At 39.0% G+C, this 26,056-nt stretch overlaps 1 protein-coding gene across 3 annotated transcripts in view; it reads left to right on the top strand.

Moving 5' to 3' along the window:
• Positions 1–26,056, top strand: part of LOC127417290 (rho guanine nucleotide exchange factor 28-like) — a 98,485-nt gene that overhangs the window by 62,827 nt on the left and 9,602 nt on the right. Inside the window, exons 14-34 of one of the 3 annotated variants that reach the window (XM_051657205.1) lie at positions 2,159–2,245; positions 3,001–3,043; positions 3,575–3,676; positions 4,403–4,535; positions 5,206–5,341; positions 5,597–5,652; positions 6,249–6,309; positions 6,476–6,608; positions 7,078–7,187; positions 10,165–10,305; positions 10,454–10,704; positions 12,384–12,509; positions 12,814–12,931; positions 13,065–13,316; positions 13,526–13,602; positions 14,164–14,342; positions 14,902–14,993; positions 16,451–16,633; positions 16,946–17,172; positions 19,023–19,070; positions 19,775–20,290. In XM_051657205.1, the coding sequence (XP_051513165.1) occupies positions 2,159–2,245; positions 3,001–3,043; positions 3,575–3,676; positions 4,403–4,535; positions 5,206–5,341; positions 5,597–5,652; positions 6,249–6,309; positions 6,476–6,608; positions 7,078–7,187; positions 10,165–10,305; positions 10,454–10,704; positions 12,384–12,509; positions 12,814–12,931; positions 13,065–13,316; positions 13,526–13,602; positions 14,164–14,342; positions 14,902–14,993; positions 16,451–16,633; positions 16,946–17,172; positions 19,023–19,070; positions 19,775–20,290 (3,071 nt within the window). Of the gene's footprint in view, positions 1–2,158; positions 2,246–3,000; positions 3,044–3,574; positions 3,677–4,402; positions 4,536–5,205; positions 5,342–5,596; positions 5,653–6,248; positions 6,310–6,475; positions 6,609–7,077; positions 7,188–10,134; positions 10,306–10,453; positions 10,705–12,383; positions 12,510–12,813; positions 12,932–13,064; positions 13,317–13,525; positions 13,603–14,163; positions 14,343–14,901; positions 14,994–16,450; positions 16,634–16,945; positions 17,173–19,022; positions 19,071–19,774; positions 20,291–26,056 lie in introns of all 3 variants that reach the window. The other 2 variants (XM_051657216.1, XM_051657222.1) reach the window with 2 other exon arrangements.

Genomic DNA, 26,056 nt, shown 5'->3' with positions numbered 1-26,056 from the left:
ACTACACCAATACTGAAAATGAGAAAAATGGCTTCAGTTTTTTTTATTTATTGTGTAGCTAAATGATTCAGACCAGATTTTGTGTATATCTCAGTTTTTACTAAATGTTTAGTGACTGCATTTTGGTCATCTTTAACCAACAGATTATGATTTTAACATAATCACAGATGTAAACAAGTGAGGTTAATATAGTAAGATATAACACCTCTTTTATTTACTGTCTAGTCTGTATTAAGCACTGATAAGATTTGGGGAGATTATAGGAAGGATTGATTTGTAACCCAATTAAAATATCATGAATTTCTCAGTTTAATTATTACAGCAGTATCTGAGCATTTATTTATATAATTTATTTTTGTGGCACATGGTAATTAAGCAAATTCACCTTTACCATGTGATCTCTTTGGATCTTTTGTGAGATCTTTTGTGTTATGTTTTTTAAAGGGTGAATATTACTTACAAAAAATTACTTACTATATATATGGAATGCTCTTTACATCCGCCATCTCTTGAGTCATTCATTGAGTATCTAACAGATTCTGCCTCTAAATGACATAAGAATGTATCATTAATCTTGTTCTGTTCTGTTCTGTTAATTTTAGGGATGGGCATTTTCAAGTAATTTTGTAGTTGAGTACTCTAACCCACAAAAAAATTAGTAATCGATTACTTGTAAATTAAAATGTCGTTAAAAATAACATGACACATACATGAAACATATATCTTGTTTTATTCACAAATGTTACTAAGACCGGTTTCAAAATAAGCTAACTTCAACTAAATATGCATTTCTTCTGGGGAAGAAAAATGTAATGAACAATATGCATTAATAAAATAAAAAGATTGAAAAATAACAGTAAAAAAACAAAACAAACAAAAAAAAATAATTATTGTTGCACTTTAATCTACACTGAATACTACTGTTCTGATGCTAGTGAAACTTTGTAATACGGCACTTTTCGTACCACTGCCTCCTTAAGATGATTCGCTTATGTTTTCCTCTTTTGTATGTCGCTTTGGATAAAAGCATCTGCCAAATGAATAAATGTAAATGTAAAAAACATTTGCACTCACCTGGAGCTTACATAGAAACCAGTGCTGACGGCAGTATAGGGTAATCTAGGCTATCACGTTTTTATCATTCCACATGTTATTCTTCATTAAAATAAGTGGTGAAAGTTGGCTTTTTATAAAATGCGCTCTTCCCCTTCTTCAGATATTTAACACACATAGCGGTCTGATAAGCTTCTGAGGTTCTCGTACTGCTTCACATTTCCTTTCCACCATAAAAACAGATCCTTATTTCCTGCTATGTATGATTCCAACAAGAACCGAATACCAATAGAGTAAAATTAATTGAGAATCAACATATTACTAATATTGCCACACTTGGCTTTGCTTGAAAGCACACAAAGACACCATCATGTCTCCTTCACTTATCCAATACCTTGACAACACACACCGACACAGTGGACTGAGGGGCACTGGCAAAATTCGGTGAGAGATCCAAAGGGAAAGTACAGCATAATTCCGCATTGCCCACAGCAGGCAAATGCACAAAGGAAAATCAATTTGTGACATTCGAGTAGTGTTTTTAGTAGCCGACTATCTGGTGAAGAACGATTACTCAATTATTCGATTTCTTGTGCACCTGTCCATCCAACACCACATTTATTGATTATTAAGGTTTTTGAGAAATATCTGATATTTCTTTATGGTCGTTAAATAGTTTATGGAAACCAGCATAGGTAACAGCCGTTACACGTGATCATAGGTTATTAAAAGCATGTTTGGTAGTCACTAACAAACCTGTAGTGAAGATGCACACACTACTAACCGATATCTGGAGAGAGGACGACTGTGTCTCAAAACCAAGTGAACTGCCCAATCTAGTCAGCATTTTTGTGCATCAATTTGGACATGTTTGGAAATTTGGTTTTGAGATATAACCCATGTGTGCTGCTTGTTTATTCTTGGGATGAAACAACTTTATGAATAGAGTATAAAATCATCAGCATATTGGCTCATTCATATCTCATTTGATATTTTATTCAAAGCTTTCCAACTAAATCCAGCACAAACTCCCCTCTCTATGCAAGTATTTGTATGTAGAGTAGTGCCGGGCTGTAGTGAGTGTAATGTCCGCTGTGTCCTGTAGATGGTGCCCTCTCCAGTAGCAGTGGCAGCAGGTCTCTCCTACAGGCACTGTCTCTGTCTAAATCTCTATCTCTGCTCAACCCTGTTAGTAAGTACAGCCATGGCAGCTTGCCTGCTCGCTCGCTTGCCTGCTCACCAGTTACACCGCATGCTACTAACAGCAAAGCACATCACTGCTCCTAATACTGTTTATGCGAGAGAAAGTGTATAATTGAAAAAGGGATAAGTGTGTTTGTATAATATAGTAACTCTGTGGTGTACTGTCTAAGTGTCTGTGTACGTGTGTACAGTATGTGTGAACACTGTGTTTGCTTGTGGTTGCTATTCCCCATGGCTTTGCTCTGCTCACTGGTTGTGGAAGCCTAATTGCAGCACATCTGCCTTTATCCTCAAGGGGTTTCATCATTACATGATAAGATGTTGTTGTAAAGTAAGGGTGATGTCATCAATTGGTGGACTAAATGTTTTTATAGACTCAACAAGAGGAATTGTTCCCTCAATGTAAAAATGTCTCTTTATGATTCTTGAAAAAGCCACAAATAAGTGGCCTTAAAAGGGATAGTTCTCCCCAAAATTATAATTCTGTGATCATTTACTCACCCTCATGACTGTGGATCAAACCTGTATGACTTGTTATGAGACACATTATGCCTTTCATCTTTTGTGTTCCATGGAAAAAAAGAAAGTCATGCAGGTTTGAACAGCATGAGGGTGAGTAAATGATGACAGCATTTTAATTTTTATATGAACTATACCTTTAACAGATGGGATTTAAATTATCAATCCACAAAGACATATTAGTGTAAAATCTTTTTATCAACATCAGTATTCTCTCCTCCACAGAACACCGTGCCTGCAGCATGTCTGAGCAGCCTCAAGAGAAAAGGTAATGCAGACCTCCAAAAACAAGGGTCATGTCCCCTGATTCGTTCATTAGTTATTAACCAGAGAATAAACCAATTCTGAACAGTGTCTCTGACGACGAGGTTACCAGGCGACAGAGTGTTTCCTGTTGATTTGAAGGACATGGTGCCTTTTTTAAGGTGTTAACCTTTTCATGTAAATGTCTGCAGTGGGAGAACTTTTTTGATGGAGGAAAAAAAAAACATGAATGTGAATGGACGAGTGTGTATGTTTGTGTGCAGGTTCAAATTCTGTGATCAGAGCACCTTGTCTGTTGTTATAGACTTTCTTTATCATCATATTAGCCATATCTGTCAACTTATTTTAAGATGGTGTTTGAAGAGCTCCCCCATTCTCTCACAGCACAATACCGCCATCTAGGGACTGTCTGTAGACAAAATAGAGCAGAAATGCAGATTGACTGCTGTGTGTGTGTGTGTGTGTGTGTGTGTGTGTGTGTATGTGTGTGCGCGCACCCTATGAACTCTCAGAGTGCTGTACTGTACCTCTTTAGGGAGTTAAGGTTCCGTAGGCGTGCTCAGTCGGCTGATGATGAGACAAGTGAAGAGTTGGCCGACTCCCTGCAACACCTCACGCTCTCCGAATTCCTCAAAGAGTATGTCAATACAGCATCCCCTAGCCCTTAAACAACAACCACACCCTTGGCATGTCCCTTTTAATAACCTAACCTTTACATAGTTCCTCCACTGGCATGAAGTCGCGTCTAATGCTTTTTAACTTTTGTCAATTAAATCCAAATGGTGCTGTTGCTTCACTGTGTCGACACTACAATATGTTATAACTCTTAAACCCTGCTGTAAAGATCAGCATAGCTGGTCAATTGTTTATTCTGTGTTTTGGATGCTGGTCACAGAGCACCAAGGTTTAACCACGGTTTGATGGTGGACAGCTTGGCTATGCTGGTCCACCAATTAGACCACCACCAAACCAGAACTACCTAGCATAAATAAGCCTACACCACCATGGAAAGTAATACTGGTCTTTTCAGCAGGAAAGCCTGTGTGTTTGTGCCCTAACTGTGTTTTTCGGTCCTTGTTTAAAAACACCTCCCACCAAGCAAAATTTGTAATCAGGTATGTATGAAATGCAGAGAATGTTCCCACTGCTCAGGTGGTATGCCCTAGTTATGGAACGGAGGTTGATGATGACTAATTATTAATTTTCCTGTAGCTAGGAAAAGACTGCATGACTTAACCTGAATCAGTTACAATAATGAAACTACCCACCCTCTGTATCATGGTCTGCTGGTACGGTACAGGGCATGTGTTTGTGATTATGATGTGAACCATGTGATTAATTAAAGTGGGCTCGTGTGTTGCAGGATCGAGGAAGAGGAATGGGATAAATATATCATCCCTTCCAAGACGGAGTCTGAAAAATACAAAGTCAGTCGCACGTTCAGTTTCATCAAGAGCCGAATGTATAGCACTCGCAACAAGAACAAGGTAAACACAGTGAGTTTAATGCTTAGCACACATCCTGAACTGCCAGTTTAAAGATTTAAAGATTTTTACGCCAGTACAGATTCAGTTTAGCTATACAATCATACATAAAAACAATACTCAGGGTTCCCATGGTCATAGAAAATGTAAACTTACCAGGGAATTTTACAAATTGTGATTTCCAGACCTGAAAAACCCATGAAAATGATTAAAATCTTAAATTTTTTAATAATAAATTTAAAACCTTATTCTCAGCTCTAAAATATTTAATCGGCCACAATTTATTTGATTTCTTTAAATGAAATCTCTATAAAATATCTTAAAAATCCAGTAATCACGAAATAACTGGTAAAGTTAACAGTTCTGTACAAGTTCTTGCTCACTGTGTCCCTTTAATAGCCATCAAACGAGGAAGGAGAACAAAGAGAAGGGGGTAAAGACTGAAAATTAGGCCCAAAAACAACCAGAGGTCTTCCTTTTAATCATTAAACCTCCTTTTGCCTGTAACTCTTTTACCAGCCCTAAACTCTCCAGTGGCCTTTTTTTGCCACACAAGCATGTCAGACTTAAGCTAACTTCACAAGCAGAAAACTTTCTGAGGTGAAAATGTTGAGTTTCATGTACAGTCATGACAATGGGAACCTTAGTCAGTGATCAAATGGCTTTCCCTTGGTTCTGTAAGGGGAAAGGGAAGGAGAGAGAGACCAAAGACTGGCAAGTCAATGGACACCAGTTCTCAGCAGGAGCTGTCCTGGGGTCGACACGTTGTGAGATCTGCAGCAAGCCAGCCTCTGGGAAGGAGGTCCTCCACTGCACATGTGAGTTCATTTTAATTAAGAACAAGTATTCTACTATAACAAATATAGTATAAAAATACTGAAATTATCTATTTTCATTGTAGAAAATACATGTTTCTGTCAACTTGTGATTTGTGATGAGTCTATGTTTTGACTTTAAAAATATTTTGGGAATCTGCCTGTTGATTCGGTTATTTTTTTATGTGTTTTATATCCATATTGTTTATTTTTGTTTTTTATTTGTTTTCTTGTTGTTTTTCCTTATTGTCATCCTAGACTGTGCAGTGAGTGTCCATAAGGGCTGTAAAGACACAACTACGCCATGCCTGAAGGTGGACTACGCTTGTGTTTGCACAAGTTTTTTTTTATTTTTTCTCTCTCTTGAACTAAATCTAAGTCTGACCAATTTGACCTATTAATAGTTAAACTCACAGGCACTTTGCCCATGTTTGGTCAGACACTGACAAACTACTGTCTAGCTCCTCTTTTGAAAAAAACTAAAAAAATTAGCTAGCTGCACTATAATCTAATATCAAAAAGCAAATAGAAGCTATTTAAGTGGGTACTATATTTTTTAAATATATAACTATAATTATATAGTTTTTTATTTATTTAATCAAAGCTGTACTTTTTTGGCACCAGAACAATGAGGGTTTTTTAAAAGAATAAGCTCAAGTGGGTAATTTGAATTATGGGGGACAGCATTACATTGTAAGGCTGTGTGCAAAATACAATATTTTGAAAACAGCGGACCTACTGTCACACCACTGAAAAATGTAGTTTTATTAATTTATTAACATCACTACTTTAAGTTGTTACTCCCCAACATCACTATTTTAAGTTGTTACTTCCCAACACTGGTAGGCAATTAGCATGAAGTAATGTTAATTTTAAAACATTATATTAATAATAATGATCCCTTTTACAGAAACCTCATGACAAATATTCTGTGACGTCAGTGAAGAGCAGGACAGCCTCACTCCCTCAAAGTAAGTTTGACCCATTTTATCAAACACGTGAAAGAAAATCCCCAAAGCGAAACGATACCACACTTGCAAGCATCTCATTTACATGAGTCATTACCTTCTATTAGTTTTGCAGGCACATATATTATAGTATTGGTCTCACTTTTTTCTGCCTCCACTTCACATGTAGATTTTACAGTACGTGAAAGTTCCTCCTCGTCCTCTCAGATGGCCACCTCTACCTCTCTTCCCGTTATGACATCACGAGACTCTACTCCTCTGCCTTGCCCTCTGTCCAGAAGTGTGCCTGCAGTCACTGAAAGGTCTGACACTCTTTCTGGGTGATAATATTTAACACATTAAATGTAAATGGACCATATACTGTGATGTGCTGTAAAACTTCATCTTTTTAAATATACCACAAAAATTAATTAATTAATTACATTATTTATTTTAACTGCTAACATTGACGTTCTTAGCCCGTGTATTTAAACTTCCAAAAATGACTGCTATCTTTTGTGAATTTCAGAAATCTAAACACAAGCTCTAAAGAACAGAAAAGTCGACTAGCTCTCTTTTTATCTTTTTGTTTCCCCTGTAAATGACATACAGTATAACTGCTACTTTTTGACTCTTAAAAAAACTCTTGTTTTCACCTTTTACATTTTTCAATGTTTGGTTTCACCAACCCAAGAAAGCAGGAGCTTTTTAGAGTTTGCATTTGTTGCAATGAGTGAGAGAGTGCAAGTTTCCTTAGTGTTTTAATAAACATTTATCACATTTTACCATAAGGCTTAGTGAGAGTCCGGAAGCAGATAATGACTGGAGGAACCACATCCAATCAGAGGAGCTCCTCCAAACCATGGAATCTTCAACATCCACTGACTCCTCTCTCATTGAAGGTAACAGCTGCCCATTGGAGGAAATAAGAGCTGAAACAGTTTGTGTTCCTACCCCAGGCTCAGCATACTGAATGGGCACATGGTACTCTTAGAAAGCCCCTTCGATTTTGTTCAGTTTTTGTTCTATCATTGAGCTCATATTCAAATGTTCTAAAGATGTCAGAGCTTTATAGGTATAGAGCTTCTACAATTTTGCATTCACTTAAACAGTTAAAAATATATGAAGGCTCGAGAGCTTGTAGATTTGAATTTGAGAACTTGTACAATAAATATTTGTATTTGTGAATTGAAATTTACACACAGCAACGATGTGAATACTTGTAAAATTAAAATCTGACGTTGAGTGTTGCAATCTGCACTCACAGACAATAATCAAAAACCTGTTTTGAATTAAAAGTTGTTGACAAATAGTCACAAATGTGTAAAATAATGTTCACATAAATACAATGACAGACACAAACTTGTATTACCTATTTACTTTTGTTCTTTAATTCACTTTTGCAGTATGACCACAAATCGCCAATTACAACCTCTCAGATCTGGCACTGCAACTTCAAATCTTCCCGCCTTGAATTTTGCAACTACTTTTGTGATAAACCTGTAGCAAAATTCACTTGTGCACTTGTAAATCAAGATGTGAGAGAGAAAGCTACCAGTGTTGGGCGGGGGTGGGGCCAATGAAGTTGTGACCAATAACAAGAGCTGGAACAGCTGATGCCGGACCAATCAAAACAGATCATAGTACATCATAGATTATCTTATTCTTAAGACATCAAGGTGTACTTTCTTACTGCTTGATTTTAAGGATTAGCATGGACGGGCTGATAAAACAGTTTAAACAGACTTTTAACTAGAACTAAGAAATGAATTACTGTCATGTAAAAGACATTTAAAAATTACCTTAGTTGGGGGCTTGGGTAGCTCAGCGAGTAAAGATGCTGACTACCACCCCTGGGGTCGTGAATTTTGAATCCAGGGCATGCTGAATGACTCCAGCCAGGTCTCCTAAGCAACCAAATTGGCCCGGTTGCTAGGGAGGGTAGAGTCACATGGGGTAACCTCGTGGTCGTTATAATGTGGTTCTCGCTCTCAGTGGGGCACGTGGTGAGTTGTGCGTGGATGCTGCAGAGAATAGAATGAAGCCTCCATACACGCTATGTCTCTGCGGTAACGTGCTCAACAAGCCACATGATAAGATGCGCGGATTGACGGTCTCAGATGCGGAGGCAACTGAGATTCGTCCTCCACCACCCAGATTGAGGCGAGTCACTACGCCATCACGAGGACTTAGAGTGAATTGGGAATTGGGCATTCCAAATTGGGGAGAAAAGACAAAACAGAAAAAAATTACCTTAGTTTTATTCTGAATGGATACATATTCGAACAGAGTCTCATTTCAAACAGAATGCACACTGTGTACAATATTATTTTTATTTCACAAGTGGGTTTCTTACAGTAATTACAGTACCATTACAGTTCATCTAAGCAAGTACAGTATGGCTTATTTAGATTTAACCTTTGCTTGCTAATTTGCAACAATGCAGTATTACAGCATTGAAGTAGAAATATATGTATAAGAGAAACAACTAACTGAAATAATAATAATGATATAATAAAGGCATGATTTTTCTTCTATAGATAGTCAGCAAGCATGATTAATATAGTTATCCATTCACGTGAAAATTATTAGATTTTTTTGGAAAGAATAACACTCATGTTGTTGTGTGTTTTACACTTCAAAACAATCAAAAATGTTTCCATCCAAGCACTTAAGCAACAACATGATACCAGACTTTGTTCAGTTTAAACATCTTAATAAACAAATTAAATAATACAGCAGATAAATAAATGTCAGAAAATGACTGAAATATAGCAGAATGCTGCAATTTGACAATTTAAGGATTTGTAAGCTGTCTCTGTTGTCATCAGTAATTCATCAAATTTTATCTGGAAAAGATAAAAAAAAACTAGGAACAGTTCTCTGGTGATAATTGAGATTCTTTCTTCACTTGTATACCTATTGGTGACTAACCTCTATTTAATATTTTCATGGAAATATGGAACTCATGCCATATGCAGCTGACTGGGTTGTCGCATCCCATGTTGTTTTAACGATTACAAACATCCTGCAGAAACATTTCTTCAGAGAATTTCTCATTGCCATCCACAGACATAACGTGTGGTCAGTCAGTGCCGAATTCTGCATTGATCAACTTGATAAAATCGTCTCATTTGATTTGTTACATGATAAACTCACTCTAAATCATTTAATAGTCAAGCTACAGTACTTAAGTTATCCTGCCACTGCATCAACCAGCCATTGGACTTGTTTTGCTACAAAAAAACGGTGCTTGCGCAGATGTGTGATGTCATCGCGTTTTAAGATGATCCGTTTTGATTGGTCTGGCATCAGTCGTTCCAGCTCTTGTGATTGGTCACAACTTCATTGTCTCTGCCCCCGCCGAACACCGGTAGTCTGTTCTCTCACATCTTGATTTAGTGCACAAGTGAATTTTGCTACAGGTTTATCGCTAAAGTAGTTGCAAAGGTCATGGGGGGAAAATTTGAAGTTGCAGTGCCAGATTTGAGAGGTTGTAACTGCCGATTTGTGGTTGTATTGCGAAAGTGAATAAAGTACAAAAGTAAATAGGTAATACGTTGAATTTATGTGAACGTCATTTTACACATTTGTGACTGTTTGTCTACAACTTTGAATTCAAAACACAAGTTTTTGATTATTGTCTGTGAGAGCAGACTGCAACATTCAACTTCAGATTTTTAATTTACAAGTATTCACATCGTTGCTGTGAATGTAAATTTCAACTTACGAATACAAATATTTATTGTACAAGTTCTCAAATTCAAATCTAGAAGCTCCTGAGTTTTGCAACCGATTTACCTTCATAAAAAAGAGAGGAGTGGACATTAAGAACATTGAAGTCTATAGTATTTTCCTGTGTGTCCTATTTCACAATAGACTCCATAGATGCCCCTCTGCAGAATGAATTGGTGATGAATGCCATAGATTTGGAGGCAGAGTCATGGAGCTTGGCGGTGGAGCCCCAGTTCTGCAAGATGCAAGAAAAACACATCATCAAAAGACAGGATGTCATTTATGGTCAGCAGTTTAAATTATACTCTATATTTTGTATTTGTATTTTTGCCAAAAGAATAATGAATAATGAAGAAATGTTGTGCCAGTACCCTTTTCCTGTTTATAGCTGGTCTTGATCATATAAAAGTGTTTTTGTTCTCTTGTTCTTCAGAGTTCATGCAGACAGAGCTCCATCATGTACAAACACTCATGATAATGGCGGAGGTCTTCAGGCGGGGCATGCGGGAGGAAGTCGGGCTGGATCTGGAAACTATTGGTCGAATTTTCCCTTGTTTAGATGAACTACTCGTCCTCCACCGAGACTTCCTGTCAGTGATGATGGAGCGGCGGCAAAGCTGCATTCAGCACAACAGCAACAAGAACTACCTCATCCATCGTGTGGGTGACATTTTCATGCAGCAGGTATGTAAAATGACTTGAAGTTCAGTCATGAAACTCTACACTGCGCAAGCTGATAGGTTCTTTGAACTTGTTATCTGTTAGCCAAGAGACTCACTCACATGTGATGTGTTAAGCCAGTTGGCTTGCATGGTGTAAGCTGATAGGTCCTATGACATGGAATCAGTTAGCCAATCAACTTGCAGACATTTTCTTTAGCCTTATTTGGACGAGATTAGTTTTACATGGAGACGCTGGGTAATGTAATAATTACCTGAGCTTCTCTGTGATTTTATCCCTTGCGAATCAGTCATGTCAGTCATTTTTCCAGACTTTTTAAGGACTTTGTGTTCCTGTGCCAGAAAGAAATTACAGCATCTTTTTCCTTCTTTAAAACACCTGATAATGTTAACCCCTGGTTATACTATTCCTTTGCGAGTTGACATGCTGGTAAAAAGCCAGTGAATCTGCACTTTCCAGCTCGTAAGCCTTTTAATTATCACTGTTTCTCAAGTTATCCAAGTGTCTGAAGTGGATATTGGCCAATAAGAATACACCAGAAAATGTAAGGTGCACTTTTAAATTCATATAACGCTGGCTGTTGCGTATGGTCTGATGCATGTTTTTCTCAAGCATTTTATTCTGTCAAGTGTTTATTTACCCATGTAAAAGAGAAAGAAACAAGCATAAGTAAGTGAGTAAATGAGAAAAGTACCCAAGCATGTAATTTTGTGATTTGAGCAGAGTGAAGGGGAGAAATTGTGTTGAGGTTTAGTATGTTGTTCGGACACTGCACCTCCTGTTTCAGAACGTTTTCCAGAGGGGGACATTTTTTTTGCATAATGTGAATGGATTGGCCATATTTTTAATTCAAGAGTGTAATATAGGATTACAAGTTTGCTAATGTCACCCATTCTGTTGTATTTTGCCAGATGTTCCAATCTATTTCTTCTAATAATCCTGGATACAGTATATGATTAATTTGCTGCATAATTTAATATTTCTTGCATAATTAATCAGCACAGCTATACATTTTCTGATAGGTCAGTTATGTGGCGGCAGTGTGAAAATGCTGTAGACGCATCCATGTCTGCGACATCGCCTATCCCGTATGATTCAACTGTAAATATTACAGACGTCCACAGTAATAATTACTTTACAGAAAAATGCCAGGAAAATGAATCCCTTCCGAATAGGTATTATGTCCGGAAAGCTAATCCTGTCCGAATATGGCTTTTGTCTAACATTTAAATTGCTCAGTTTTGCAGATAAGACAGTTTCAGTGCAGCGCGCTACAAGAGTTTTTTTGTTTTTCTGAAACCCTCCTCTTCACCAGCTCTACTTGATACATGTGGGGATTGCTTGTTTGTCTAATTGAGCAGTAGCAGCATGTCCACATGCTAACAACACAGTATGTCTGTGTATGTTTTAGCAGTAGCAAGTCTTTGTACTTGCTCCGCAGCAGCAGTAGTATAGGAGATCTAGTCCACCATGACTAAATCCTATCAATATGTCAATTGACATGCTAAACCATTTCTCCGAAATGGTCATGACTGAACTGTAGTTGTCTAAAGATTTTCTGATCTGAGTGAGAGTCCAGAATGCAAATTCGAAGTACCTGGTCAACTTAATCAGTTATACTTGCAATAAATTTCAACAGTAAAACAAAATAAACATGGTGAGTGATTGTGTGTCCACCATAGTTCTCCCAGGAGAATGCAGAAAAGATGAAGCAGGTGTATGGCGAGTTTTGCAGTCACCACACGGAAGCGGTCAGCATCTTCAAAGAACTTCAGCAACAGAACAAAAGATTTCAGCTCTTCATCAAAGTGAGAATCAAATCACACAGTGACTACCCTGCTGAAAAAAAACAACAACAAAAATAAAAAACAGTAAGAATTTTATGAATTTGATGTTCATCCAAGCTGGTTTATGCTGGTTTGGTGCTGGTCTTGCTGGTGGACTAGCAAAGCCATGGATTTCACCGGCAAGGCAAAACACAACATATGCTGCTGACCCTTAATGCAGGTCTTTTCAACAGGGTAGATGTCAGTTGTATACTGATGCATTTCCTCAAGGTTTTTGAAACGCTGGATTTCAGTAGTTAACCAGTTTTATTTTTTGGTTCCATAGCAACAGAGTAGCAACTCATTGGTAAAGAGGCGAGAGATCCCAGAATGCATTTTGTTAGTGACGCAACGCATCACAAAGTACCCTGTGCTCCTGGAAAGAATACTGCAGTACACAGAGGGTATTTTTACTTTCACAACAACCACCCCCCCCCACACACACAAAACAACACAATCTAACAAACATACAGTGGCACATACTATATACATACAGTAACTCAAGCAAGTCATTCTCTCTCTCTTTCTCTCTATCAGAGGGCATAGAGGAGCATTCAGACCTGTCTCGAGCACTAGTTCTGATCCGAGAGCTGGTTTCTGCTGTGGACCAGAGTGTTAGTCAGTACGAGCAGAACCAGAGGCTGAGCGAGGTCCTGGGACGTATGGAGAACAAGTGCTCAACCAAGCTGAAGAGTGGGCACACCTTCCGCAAGCAGGACATCATCAGTGGCAGATTTCTGCTGCACCAGGGCCCACTGCTCTGGAAGACGGCCACTGGCAGACTCAAAGGTGAGTATATGAGCACATTGACACTGCATGTTTCTATTTCAGCATTTGAAGGGTGCAATAGAAACAGTCTCAGAGGATTACACAATTTGTCAACATGAAAGACATATTAACAGTCATTTGTACTTAATCCTTATCTGGCCCTTCTGAAGATAGGGACAGTTGCTATATGGGCTATTCAAGGATCTGATGACAATATTTATTATCCACAGATGTGCTGGCACTTTTGCTGTCAGATTCATTGGTATTTCTTCAGGAAAAAGATCAGAAGTACATCTTTGCTGCTGTGGTTAGTGTCTAATTATTACATGATTCCAACTTCATAAGCAAATGTATTTCTTTGAGGGGAACAAATTTGATTTAGTCTAAATGTAGTTTTTTTATTTTAATTTCATACTAATTGTAGGACAAATTTTGTTGTGTGTGTGTGTGTGTGTGTGTGTGTGTGGGCAGGTTTAAGTGGTTTACGAGGACTTTTTTTTAGGTTATAAACTGGTAATTACAAGGGTATTATGCTATAAATGTGGTTTATGAGGACATTTCTAGTGTCCCCATAATTCAAATCACTTAAAAAACATACTAAACAATGTTTTATTGAAAATGTAAAAATGCAGAACGTTTTTTGTGAGGGTTAGGTTTAGGGGTAGGGTTAGGGTTAGGGGATAGAATCTATAGTTCGTACAGTATAAAAATCATTATGTCTATGGAGAGTCCTCATAATGATAGCTGCACCAACGTGTGTGTGTGTGTGTTTGTGTGTGATAAATTATATTTTAGCCTAAAGAATATTTTAATTAATCATGTAGTATTCTGAAACTGACCATCACATACCCAAAATCATTTCTGTCAGGACCAGAAGCCACCAGTGATCTCTTTGCAGAAGTTGATTGTGCGAGAGGTAGCCAACGAGGAGAGAGGTATGTTTCTGATCAGCGCCTCTTCAGCTGGGCCTGAGATGTATGAGGTGCACGCTGCTTCTAAAGATGAACGCAATGCCTGGATGAGACTCATCAGGGAGGCTGTGGAAAGGTGTGTTGGTCTGGGTGTATGTGTGCTGGGTAGAATGCTTGTGCTTAAAATTATTTGCATAAATAAGACATTTTGTCTAAAAATGTTTGTCTTGTTTTCCAGTAATAATATCTAAACACCCTTTAAACATAATAAATGTACTTAAGAAGCAAAATGAGTTTTGTTTTCAAGTCTATGCTTGAAACAAGAAAAAACTATTTGCCAATGGGGTAAGAAAAATAAACTTGTTTTCCTTTTGAATAAATTTTTTTTTTTTTTTTTTTTTTGCAATGTTCCTGAAGCAACACTTTTATCAACCAAACACTGTCCCCTGAATTTAGGGGTAAGGTTGGGGTTAGGGCTATGGTTAGTTCATAGGAATGTTGTTCTACAGAACAACCGAAGATGTTGATCCACTGTATGTAAACCACATTGTAAGGATGCTTGTGTTTATAAATATTGATTTTATTTCTCTACAAGGACAGCTAAGTTATTAAAATTAGCAAACTTTCTGTTCTGTATGCAACATTTGATTTATTGTGTGATTGATCTAACTCTGGCTTGTGTTTGTTTTGTTAAGTTGCCCTGAAGAAGAAGATGAAACTTCGAGTGAGTCAGAAGAAGAAAGGAGAGTGGCTGAAGCAAAGGTCCAAAAGATCCACAGGCTACAAGGTGATACAGCCAACCAGCCGTGCTGAAAAACATACAAAACTGTTTAATGTATCAGATCAGAACATATCTCAAGGTGACAGTAGTCTAGTAGGCACTGATAAAGTCCACCAAACCAAAGTGTCTTTAGGAGAGCTGCCAAAAAAAACCAGATGAGACCTGAAAAATACTGGTTTATGCTGCTTAGTGCTAGTTTGGTGCAGGTCTAGCAAGTGGACCAGCATAGCCATGCTGTTCACCAGCAAAATGTAGCTAGTAAAGTTGGTTGACCAAGGAAGTTTTGTTGGTTAAGCTGGTTAAGAAGCCTGGTGAGAGGGAGTCTGGGTAGCTCAGTGAGTAAAGACGCTGACTATCACCCCTGGAGTTCGTGAGTTCGAATCCCAGGGTGTGCTGAGTGACTCCAGCCAGGTCTCCTAAGCAGCCAAATTGGCCCAGTTGCTAGGGAGGGTAGAGTCACATGGGGTAACCTCCTAGTGTTCGCTATAATGTGTGGTTTGCTCTCAGCGGGGCACGTAGTGAGTTGCGCGTGGATGCCGTGGTGGATGGCGTGAAGCCTCCACATGCACTATGTCTCCACGGTAACGCGCTCAACAAGCCACGTAATGAGATGCGCGGATTGGCAGTCTTAGACGTGGTCTCAGAACTGAGATTAATTCTCCGCCACCTGGATTGAGGCGAGTCACTACACCACCACGAGGACTTAGAGTGCATTGGGAATTGGGCATTCCAAATTGAAAAGAAAAAAAAAAAAAAAAAAAAGAAGCCTGGTGAGAAAAACCAGGCATACTGAGATGTCGCATTGCTGATGAAATGAAAGTCAGAATCTATCCTATTTTATTACTGTGTCCTACAGCAAGATTTTAAAGGAATAGTTCACCCAAAAATGAAAATTCTCTCTTCATTTACTCACCCTCATGCCATCATCGGCTCTGTAGGTGCAAACAATGCAAGTGAATGGTGAAATCACATAAAGGCAGCATAAAAGTAATCCATATGACTCCATGTCTTCAGAAGCGATATAATAGGTGTGGGTGAGAAATAGATCAATATTTAAGTCCTTTTTTAAATCTCCATTTTCACATTCTTTCACATTCTGAAAGTGAAAGTGGAGACTCATGGTATAAAAGGATTGAAATATTGATCGGTTTCTCGCCCAAAGTGATTGCATCGCTTCAAAAGACATATTAAACCACTGGAGTCGAATGGATTACTTTCATGCTGCAGTTATGTGATTTTTGGAGTTTCAAAGGTGTGGTCACCATTCACTTGCATCGTATGGACTTACAAAGCTGAGATATTCTTCTAAAAATGTTGGTTTGTGTTCAGCAGAAAAAGAAAGTCATGCACATCTGGGATGTTATGAGGGTAAGTAATGAGGAGAGAATTTTAATTTTTGGGTGAACTCTTCCTTTAAATGTGTCTTCTCTTCGAACATGACAACCAACCACCTTCTTTCGCAGAGTCTCTGTGTGGCCATGATAATCTGATCTGTGCCAATCTGGAGGAGAAACTTCATATCTATGCCAAGTTGTCAGTCATGACAGGACAACGTGAGGCAGGACCAGAGCCCAGGCTGCTGGTACGGCCCAGCACTGAAGACATTCCCCAGGCCGCTGTGCTGCTCAGTGCTGCTCTTAAAGAGAGTGAGAATCAGAGATATGACACTTATACTGCATAAGCAAATATACACACCTGCACAAATATGTACTGTACATGCACACCAATATATGCACATCCTAAACTTTATATGCACAATATAAACTTTACTTCATGAGGTATTAATGGCTTAAATTTGACCTTGTGTCAACTTTTGTATAACACTGCCATGTGTTTTTTTTTTTTAGTTTAATCCTGTTGTTGCACAATAATGCACACAACTGTATGTATAGTAATCTTTGCAATCATTAATGCCTCTTATTAATCTCTCTCTCTCTCTCTCTCTCTCTCTCTATTAGCCGAATCTCTGAAAGCAGCTCTCTCGTTTCACTGTGCATCCCCTGTTGTTCAAGAGGAGACCCAGCTTGAACCCTGCACTCCCCCCTCCCCTCTACCTTCTGAGGGCCAGAGCCCACCAGCTGACACCACCCAGAGCGAGGAGAAGGAGGGGAGAGGAGAGGAAGGCTTGGAAACACAGGCCCTCAATCACAGCACAGACACTGATAATGACAACATACACCTGAAGGTAAATGTGTCTTGAATCCTGAGTTTAAATGGCCATGCAGCATTTACATCTTGGCTTAACATAATGTAATACCTCAGGGGATTTTGGTAATATAATTTTACAACATGATTATTAATAGAAATATACTAATATGGGTAAGAAATATTTCATGCTTTTTTTGTATTAGTGATTTAAATTGGAGCCTTACCAAATAGTCTGTGTTCAGCACTAGAGCTATAGTCTCCACTCCCTACATGAATAATTCAGATTCTTCCACCACTATCACATCTCATTCTTTATGTTGCTAAGTAGTAATGAGCTTGAAATAAGAGGAGTCCACTTCACTGCCTCAAGGGTCCTGTTTCATTAAAAATAAAAGCCAAGAACTAGGCCAAGAACATTTCCTTGGATCTCTTTTCTGCTGTCGTTGGTGTCTTGTGGTGCACTGCATGATTTGTCATGCTGATAAGGGTTTTTTGTGCTGCTGACATGGGCACAAGTTCATGGAAGGGTATTGTCAATATTTAAAAGGAACAATCCCTTATCCCCCCCCCCCCCCCCCCCCCCACACACATTTTATTGCTTAAAACCTAATAGCTACATACCTTTCAAAAGAATTTTGGACATTTCATTTTAGTTTTAAGCTTATTACCATTTATATTTAGTTACATCTTGTGTTCGGTTCAGTTTCATCATGTAAATTATGGGAAATTGACCTGTTGCACATAACCAATTCCTTAGAACAACAACAAACTAAATATAGTTGTGCGTCCACTTGGTGGTGCTATATACTTGATATTGAAACAGAGGGGACATAAATCTTGCCTTAAGAGGGCAGACTTGCTTTGTACTGATTTTGACACAAAAGAATGCACTTATCACAACTGTCTTCCCATTAGCTCTTCAACATTACAGACCAACATTCAGATGTTAAACTGTACCACTAATATTGATCCTCTATTAAGAATACTTTTCGGTCCAAATCAACACTTAAATGAATTGTTCACCCAAAAAATTTAAATTCTCTCATATACTCACCCTCATGCCATCCCAGATGTGTATGACTTACTTTCTTCTGCAGAACATAAACAGATTTTTTAAAGAATATCTCAGCTCTGTTGGTCCTTACAATGCAAGTGAATGGTGACCAGAACTTTGAAGCTCCAAAAATCACATAAAGGCCACATAAAAGTAAACTTTGTTTGTGTTCAGCAGAAGAAAAAAAGTCATACACATCTGGGATGGCATGAGGGTGAGTAAATGATGAGAGAATTTTCATTTTTGGGTGAAATAATCCCTTTAATGAGCTGAGGAATCTGCCCAACTTCAGATAAGTTTAGTGCAGGAGCATTGCAACCGTTATAGCTGGCATAATGGTTGCCACAAAAGCATGCAAACACAATCACACACATTATTTTTTACATCCCTGGGAGAATCGTTTACCTTACTCATTTATAAACCCACTTGACTGGGGTTAATTTATGTCACCGTCATCTGTTTCCTGTGCTGTCTGTTGACTTTGTAGATGAAAAAACACATGGTCAACAGTCAACAGATGCTAAACATTTTGATTTATCCTTTGGAGTCTGCTGCAGTAAACATAGTGTATGCACTTTTACAGTAAAGGAAGTGCTACAGGAAGCAAATGTCTGCCAAAAACATACCTTTTTATATATATATATTGTGCTGTTCCTCGCTATAGATAAGGAACATACTGCTTTGCTGCATACAGCTTTACCATTATCTTCCCAGGAGGAATAGGTCCAAGTTGGTGCCATATTTCATTTTACATGAACAAAAACAAGGCTTTGAAGCTTTTGTTTAGTTTTTGTTGCTCATTGTTTGTTTGTTTGTTTGTTGACCCAATGCAGGTTAGTCAGAGTGTGCAGAGCTTAACTCAGCTGTTGTACAGTCTACAGGTGAGCGCACCCATCACACAATCACATACCAACTGAAAGAATAATAATAGTGGACAGGCCCCTGTCTGTTTACGTCAGACACATATAAACATGCGATGTGACTCACTTGTAGTAGTTCTGTCCAAACCTTAAATTTCACATCGCCTTTAGCATGTCCTACTGACTGTGTGGTCTTATATCTTGGGTAACGTACTGTGGTTTTGATGTATAATAAAAGGTATTGTAATGCAAGTATTGTGGGGCGTAGACATGCAGTAAATTGAACCCTCAAAATGCTCTTTGCAGAGTTCGGCCTTCCTTTAGGAACACTTTTAAAATGTTGTGCTATTTGCAAGCGACTTTACAGAACATTGTTAGAAGGACAATGGACAATTTTGTTTGTTTTGTTTTTAGAGACAACAAACTAATTTATTTCACTAAAGATAATCTGAGATAAGAATTCAAAACCACAAATCTCTTTCGCAGTTTGTGTAGAGAGCTTGTGTATGTTGAGGCATGCATTTTTGGCAAAAAGAATGGCATCTTTTGATGATACAGGGCAGATGAATTGTGATAGAGCAGTCACCTAGCAACGATTAAGCCAGGAATGTTAACCACACAACAGATTGTTAGCTAATTACAGAGAATAAAATCCATTGTTTGCTAACATGAAAGATATCTCACCTTTGATCCGACTTGCTATTGTCCTTACTTACTTTGAATAGGCTGCAGTAACCATACAAGACAGTTGCTATGAGGTCCAGAGGCTCCTCCTTCTTCTGTTATCAAGCCCCTCCCCTCACCCACACTCCCGCCCACTACCCATGGTTCGCAGCAACCAAGCCCTGCAGGAGCAGGAGCGCCAGCGAGAGGTGGAGCGACGTCGGGAGGAGTCGGCGGATGTGGCCCGTCTGCGGGGTGCCCTGGCGCGGGAACGGCAGCAGTGGGAGCGGGAAAGCCAGGCGCGGGAACTCCAGCATTGGAAGATGGAGACTTCGCTGGAGGAGAGGGAATTGTTGTGCCACCTAGAGGAACGGAGGCTGCAGAGCGAGCGACAGGAGCTCCAAGACCAGCTGCAGGAGTACCAGCAAAGCCTGGAGAGGCTGAGAGAAGGGCAGATGAATGTGGAGAAGGAGAAGGAGAGACTGGACACTCAGCGTAGGCTGCTTGAGAGTTTCAAGCAGAGATGCCAGCAGAATCTGCCCGCCATGGTCATACCACTGGATGGACAGCAGACACAGGTGAAGAAATTCTGTGTGTCGGTGGGAATGTGGGCTACTCAGTTGTGGTCTGCAAAGGAATTTTCCAAAGAGGCTTTTATAAAGATTATTATTAATCATAGGCATTGCTAGACCCTATTTAGCTTAACTACGCCCTGTTTTTCATGATAGCCCCCTTAAAAATCTTCAGTTAATTTAGCTGTTTGCCACCTTGGTTAAAAGATCTCATCACATTTGCTGAAAAGAGTGGCTGCAGTTGTAAACTATCTTAGGTTATTTCTATATCCTCCCCTTACCAGTCGTTAAAATTTGTGAAGTTCATTACATTAATAGTATCCTTCCCTCTAATCAGTGGCAGACACTGTCATTGGCCTGTTAACTTAAAGGGATAGTTCACCCAAAAATGAAAATTCTCTCATCATTTACTCATCCTAGTGCCGTTCCAAACTCAGATTACTTTCTTTTTCAGAACACAAAAAAATTATATTTTGAAGGATGTATGATGTTTTTTTTTTTTGTCCATACAATATAAGTCAATATGGTCCAAAAATAATTAAATTCTTTATTCACTATAAATCTTCACATCCTGCTCTTTGACACAGTTGCCAGGTCTTCAATCTTAGAATCATTGTACATCAATGAGATGTTGCATTTTCATTTTCTACTGTTTACCATCAACATGATGGCCAATGCGATACATTTTAAATGTATCCCAAAAAAAACGGTGATTTTAACTCTCATCTGCATTTTTGAAATAGCCGAACTGCGTGTGAAAACCACAAACCTGGCAAAGTGCTCTGCACATGCATTAAGCATGAGGAACTGTGAACAAGCTTCTCTCATGAACGAGCCAAGGATACTGAGAATATCAAGATTTATAGTGAATGAGGACTTAAATTTTGGTCTGGTTCATAGCCCAAGGCAATCGTATTACTTCTAAAGACATTTTTGCTGCCTCTATGTAATTTTTGGAGCTTGAAAGTTTTAGACCTCATTGACTTACATTGTATGGACAAAAACACCTTATACATTCTTCAAAATAACTTTGTTTGTGTTCTACAGAAGAAAGAAAGTTATAACATTTTTGGATGGTATGAGGGTGAGTAAATGATGAGAGATGATGTTTTTGGTTGAACTATTCCTTTATTGGATTATATGCATCAGAGTTATGTACATTAGTAAGAGACTGATTAAAACAATGCTTAAGTTGTTATGTTTATTTAGAATACATTTTTTAAGCTGAACCTCTCTTGCCTCCTATGTTGGATCATCACTGGTGCCACTGCACTATGAGTGAATGTGTTCTGAGTCTGTGCATAACTTGTGGGGTCTTTGGTGACCATTTGTGCATATGCATGTGTACAGGATGCATGTTCACGGATCTCTTTGTGGATGTTTGAAATATTCCCTTAACATGTAGCTATGAGCTGCAGGCAATTCATTAAAGCGTTTGTGCACAGCGTGAGACTGGAGACGCCGCTGTCTTCTGAACGTTGAAATATCTCTTTGCTTCTCATCCCTCCTTTACTCTGTTGCCAAAACACAGAGGTAGTGATGTCAGAGGAAAGCTCTCCCAAATCTTTCTTTGAAGATGTAACAAAACTGTCAGTTATGAATTCAGGGCAGAGAAGCTATATTTTTCTCTTTTTCTCAAGACCCTGTTTACTTTCTTTGTTGGTCTTTTAATTCTCTTCTGTCACTCTTTTTCTGTTACTTACTGTTCAACATTCTCAGCTCTCTTCACGTTCTCTCTGTATCCCTCTTGTAGGTCGTTCTCTTTGGCTTTGTTCATGCTGTACACAAATCTGATTTGGTTTTCAAATTCAGTCTTTAGGACTGAGTGTCTGCTGTGTCATTTTAAAAGTGATGAAATCTGATCCGTTTATTTAGACCATGTTGTCAACATGTTGCAATATTATTGATGTAAGCGTCAACAATGCAAAGAGACTTTCATACAACAAATGAGAGTTGCTGTCAGTTTCAATGATGAGCCACTTCTTACAGTGCATCCGGAAAGTATTCACAGTGCTTCACTTTTTCCACATTTTGTTATGTTACAGCCTTATTCCAATATGGATTAAATTCATTATTTTCCTCAAAATTCTTCAAACAATACCCCATAATGACAACGTGAAAGAAGTTTGTTTGAAATCTTTGCAAATTTATTAAAAATAAAAAATGAAAAAAATCACATGTACATAAGTATTCACAGCCTTTGCCATGACACTCAAAATTGAGCTCAGGGGCATCCTGTTTCCACTGATCATCCTTGAGATGTTTCTACAACTTGTGATACATGATTTGGAAAGGCACACGCCTGTCTATATAGGGTCCCACAGTTAACAGTGCATGTCAGAGCACAAACCAAGCCATGAAGTCCAAGGAATTGTCTGTAGACCTCCGAGACAGGATTGTATCGAGGCACAGATCTGGGGAAGGGTACAGAAACATTTCTGCAGCATTGAAGGTCCCAATGAGCACAGTGGCCTCCATCATCTGTAAATGGAAGAAGTTTGGAACCACCAGGACTCTTCCTAGAGCTGGCCACCCAGGCAAAACTGAGCGATCGAGGGAGAAGGGCCTTAGTCAGGGAGGTGACCAAGAACCCGATGGTCACTCTGACAGAGCTCCAGTGTTTCTCTGTGGAGAGAGGAGAACCTTCCAGAAGAACAACCATCTCTGCAGCACTCCACCAATCAGGCCTGTATGGTAGAGTGGCCAGACGGAAGCCACTCCTCAGTAAACGGCACATGACAGCCTGCCTGGAGTTTGCCAAAAGGCACCTGAAGGACTCTCAGACCATGAGAAACAAAGATTGAACTCTTTGGCCTGAATGGCAAGCGTCATGTCTGGAGGAAACCAGGCACCGCTCATCACCTGGCCAATGCCATCCCTACAGTGAAGCATGGTGGTGGCAGCATCATGCTGTGGGGATGTGTTTCAGTGGCAGGAACTGGGAGACTAGTCAGGAGCGAGGGAAAGATGAATGCAGCAATGTACAGAGACATCCTTGATGAAAACCTGCTCTGGACCTCAGACTGGGGCGAAGGTTCATCTTCCAACAGGACAACGACCCTAAGCACACAGCCAAGATAACAAAGGAGTGGCTATGGGACAACTCTGTGAATGTCCTTGAGTGGCCCAGCCAGAGCCCAGACTTGAACCCGATTGAACATCTCTGGAGAGATCTGAAAATGGATGTGCACCGACGCTCCCCATCCAACCTGATGGAGCTTCAGAGGTCCTGCAAAGAAGAATGGGAGAAACTGCCCAAAAATAGGTGTGCCAAGCTTGTAGCATCATACTCAAAAAGACTTGAGGCTGTAATTGGTGCCAAAGGTGCTTCAACAAAGTATTGAGCAAAGGCTGTGAATACTTATGTACATGTGATTTTTTTTTTTTTTTCTTTTTTTTTAAATAAATTTGCAAAGATTTCAAACAAATTTCTTTCACATTGTCATTATGGGGTATTGTTTGTAGAATTTTGAGGAAAATAATGAATTTAATAAATTTTGGAATAAGGCTGTAACATAACAAAATGTGGAAAAAGTGAAGTGCTGTGAATACTTTCCGGATGCACTGTATGTCTATCATGATATCTTGCTGTGGTGTTGAACTCACAAGACACATGAGAGAATATAAGAGAGGCATATTCCACATTAATGCAGTGTGTCCAAACTGCTGACTTGTTCACTTAAGTCGCTGTATGGTGAAAGAGTGAGCAAAAATGAGTGTAATTCAGCAATGCACAGCTCCAGGCAATATTGTGCACTTCGTATGATCTTACATACATGTTGTGTCCTAAATGATGAAAATAAATAAATAAATAATAATAATATGAACTGACCATTCAGGTTGACACATTCCAAAAAAATCTGATTTAAATCTGATTTAAAGTGTCATGAAACCCCCCTTGTTCAGTGCCAATCGTTCACACCTCAGACTGAAAAAAGACTCAAAATGGGTGGGCAAATATGTAAAAATGTATTGTGGACTGGAAGAGGGAGGACGGGAGGGGGTCAAGAACTACTTCCAAATACACTTGGAATACACAGCTGCTTCATGTTTAAAGCACGACAGTAGCTGGCCAACAAACATGCTCACTTCGGTGCAGTTATTGACTGTGGTTCATTCTGATAAGTGATTTCTATTTATCCATTCCATTATCATATACAGAGAATAATTGATGGAATCAGCACTCCGTCTAACAGCTCTCCCTTATAAACATCATGTTTGGAGCACGAGTAGCAGAACTGCAGCCAAGAAACTCTCACGCTGGTCCAGTTATGGACTTTGGTCCATTTTGTGGAATGATTTCGATCTAACCATGGTGTTTAGTGTAAAAATCTGCTCTAATGTCTTTTCCCCGAGTGCTTATTGCTGTTAAAGTCTCACGCCTGCCCGCAACAGAGGTTATGTCCTTGAATTTTAATTCTCCACTGTAATGAGCTCATCCATGAGGCAGGGCTGGGATTGGGTGGAAGCGTTACTCCTCTTGAATAATGTGGAGAAACGCTCAGAATCTAGTGACATACATGTGCACTGTCTTACCAATCTTAACTCGGAGTTTATGCATATACCTCATTTTTGTGACGTTGCTTCAACTTTAGTTTTTAAACTGGAAAAAACTAAATGGCTCAATAAAACAAAACAAAAAAAAAAACACTTTTCCCTTAACAATAAACATGATCAGTGCTATCATTGTTTTCAGTAGTGTGCAACCTGTGCAATATCTGTTAACATCTCAAAAAAATTTTCATGACCCTTTAAAACAACATTTGGATGTGGTTTGGATCGTGTTTGTAAACATCGTATTCTGTGTGGTTTTTTGCTGTTCAGACTACCAACAACTAAACAGATGTTAGTTGGAAATGCCAAAAAAATCTTTGCTGCCTGTCTTTTAAAGCCTTTGTTTCTATGTGTGCTTTCTCTCTCTCACTCCCCAACCTCCCTCTCTTTCTCTCTCTCTCTCTCTCTCTCTCTCTCTCTCCCTCCCTCTCTCCATGTCCTTGAAGTTAAGTTTTTGGGCTGATTGGATTAAACCCAGTGAACAGTCCTCACAACACGCCTCAACAAATAATTAAAAAAATGGCAGAAACCCAAACACAGTGATTTTTATCAGGTCCAAAGCCAATGTTGCCTTTTTAAGCCCAGAAAAATCAGGTGTGGTAAGCCAGCAAGGAGGAAAACATTTCCTTTGCCTGCCTCTTGTACAGAGGATTCAATTGCGGTCAAACGTCTGTTTCTCAAACACTCATAAACAGTCAAGCCTCTGATTCATTACCTTGTATAATGAGAGAAATTCATGGCTCATCAGTCTTCTGCCTTGTGAGGTGGTCATAGCCTCTGCCTTTTGACTGTGTGCTAATAAACAACCTAATGATTAATGATCATTGAAAAGCCCCTTCCAAAGCAAAATAATTAAAAACAACTCTGTGTACTCCATTTTGCAGGTCAGGAAATTGATGTTTCATTAGGATGTGTCGTATGAAAGGATGGTTTAAAAATGGAAGTGCAAGGGCGAGATGTAGGGCAATAGTGTTCATCTGATGATTAACTGCTCTGTTGCGTCTTCACTGCATACAGAAACTTTCTGTTAAACTCTCTGTTCATGGAGCAAACTGCTTAAACGCTTGCTGTACAGACATTAGTAAACCTTTAAAGTTCTTGTTAGACAAAGACTAGCATTTATGAGGTATCTAAAAAACAGACGTTTAAACCAGTGTTTTTTTAATGGGTTTCTAGGAATGCTGTATTTTGTTATATGACATCACTTGTCAAAGATCA

This window comes from Myxocyprinus asiaticus, chromosome 3, assembly GCF_019703515.2.
Source record: "Myxocyprinus asiaticus isolate MX2 ecotype Aquarium Trade chromosome 3, UBuf_Myxa_2, whole genome shotgun sequence".
Taxonomy (NCBI): Eukaryota; Metazoa; Chordata; class Actinopteri; order Cypriniformes; family Catostomidae; genus Myxocyprinus; species Myxocyprinus asiaticus.
Note: the sequence above shows the minus strand (reverse complement) of the source record. Positions and strands in the feature narration are given on the sequence as shown.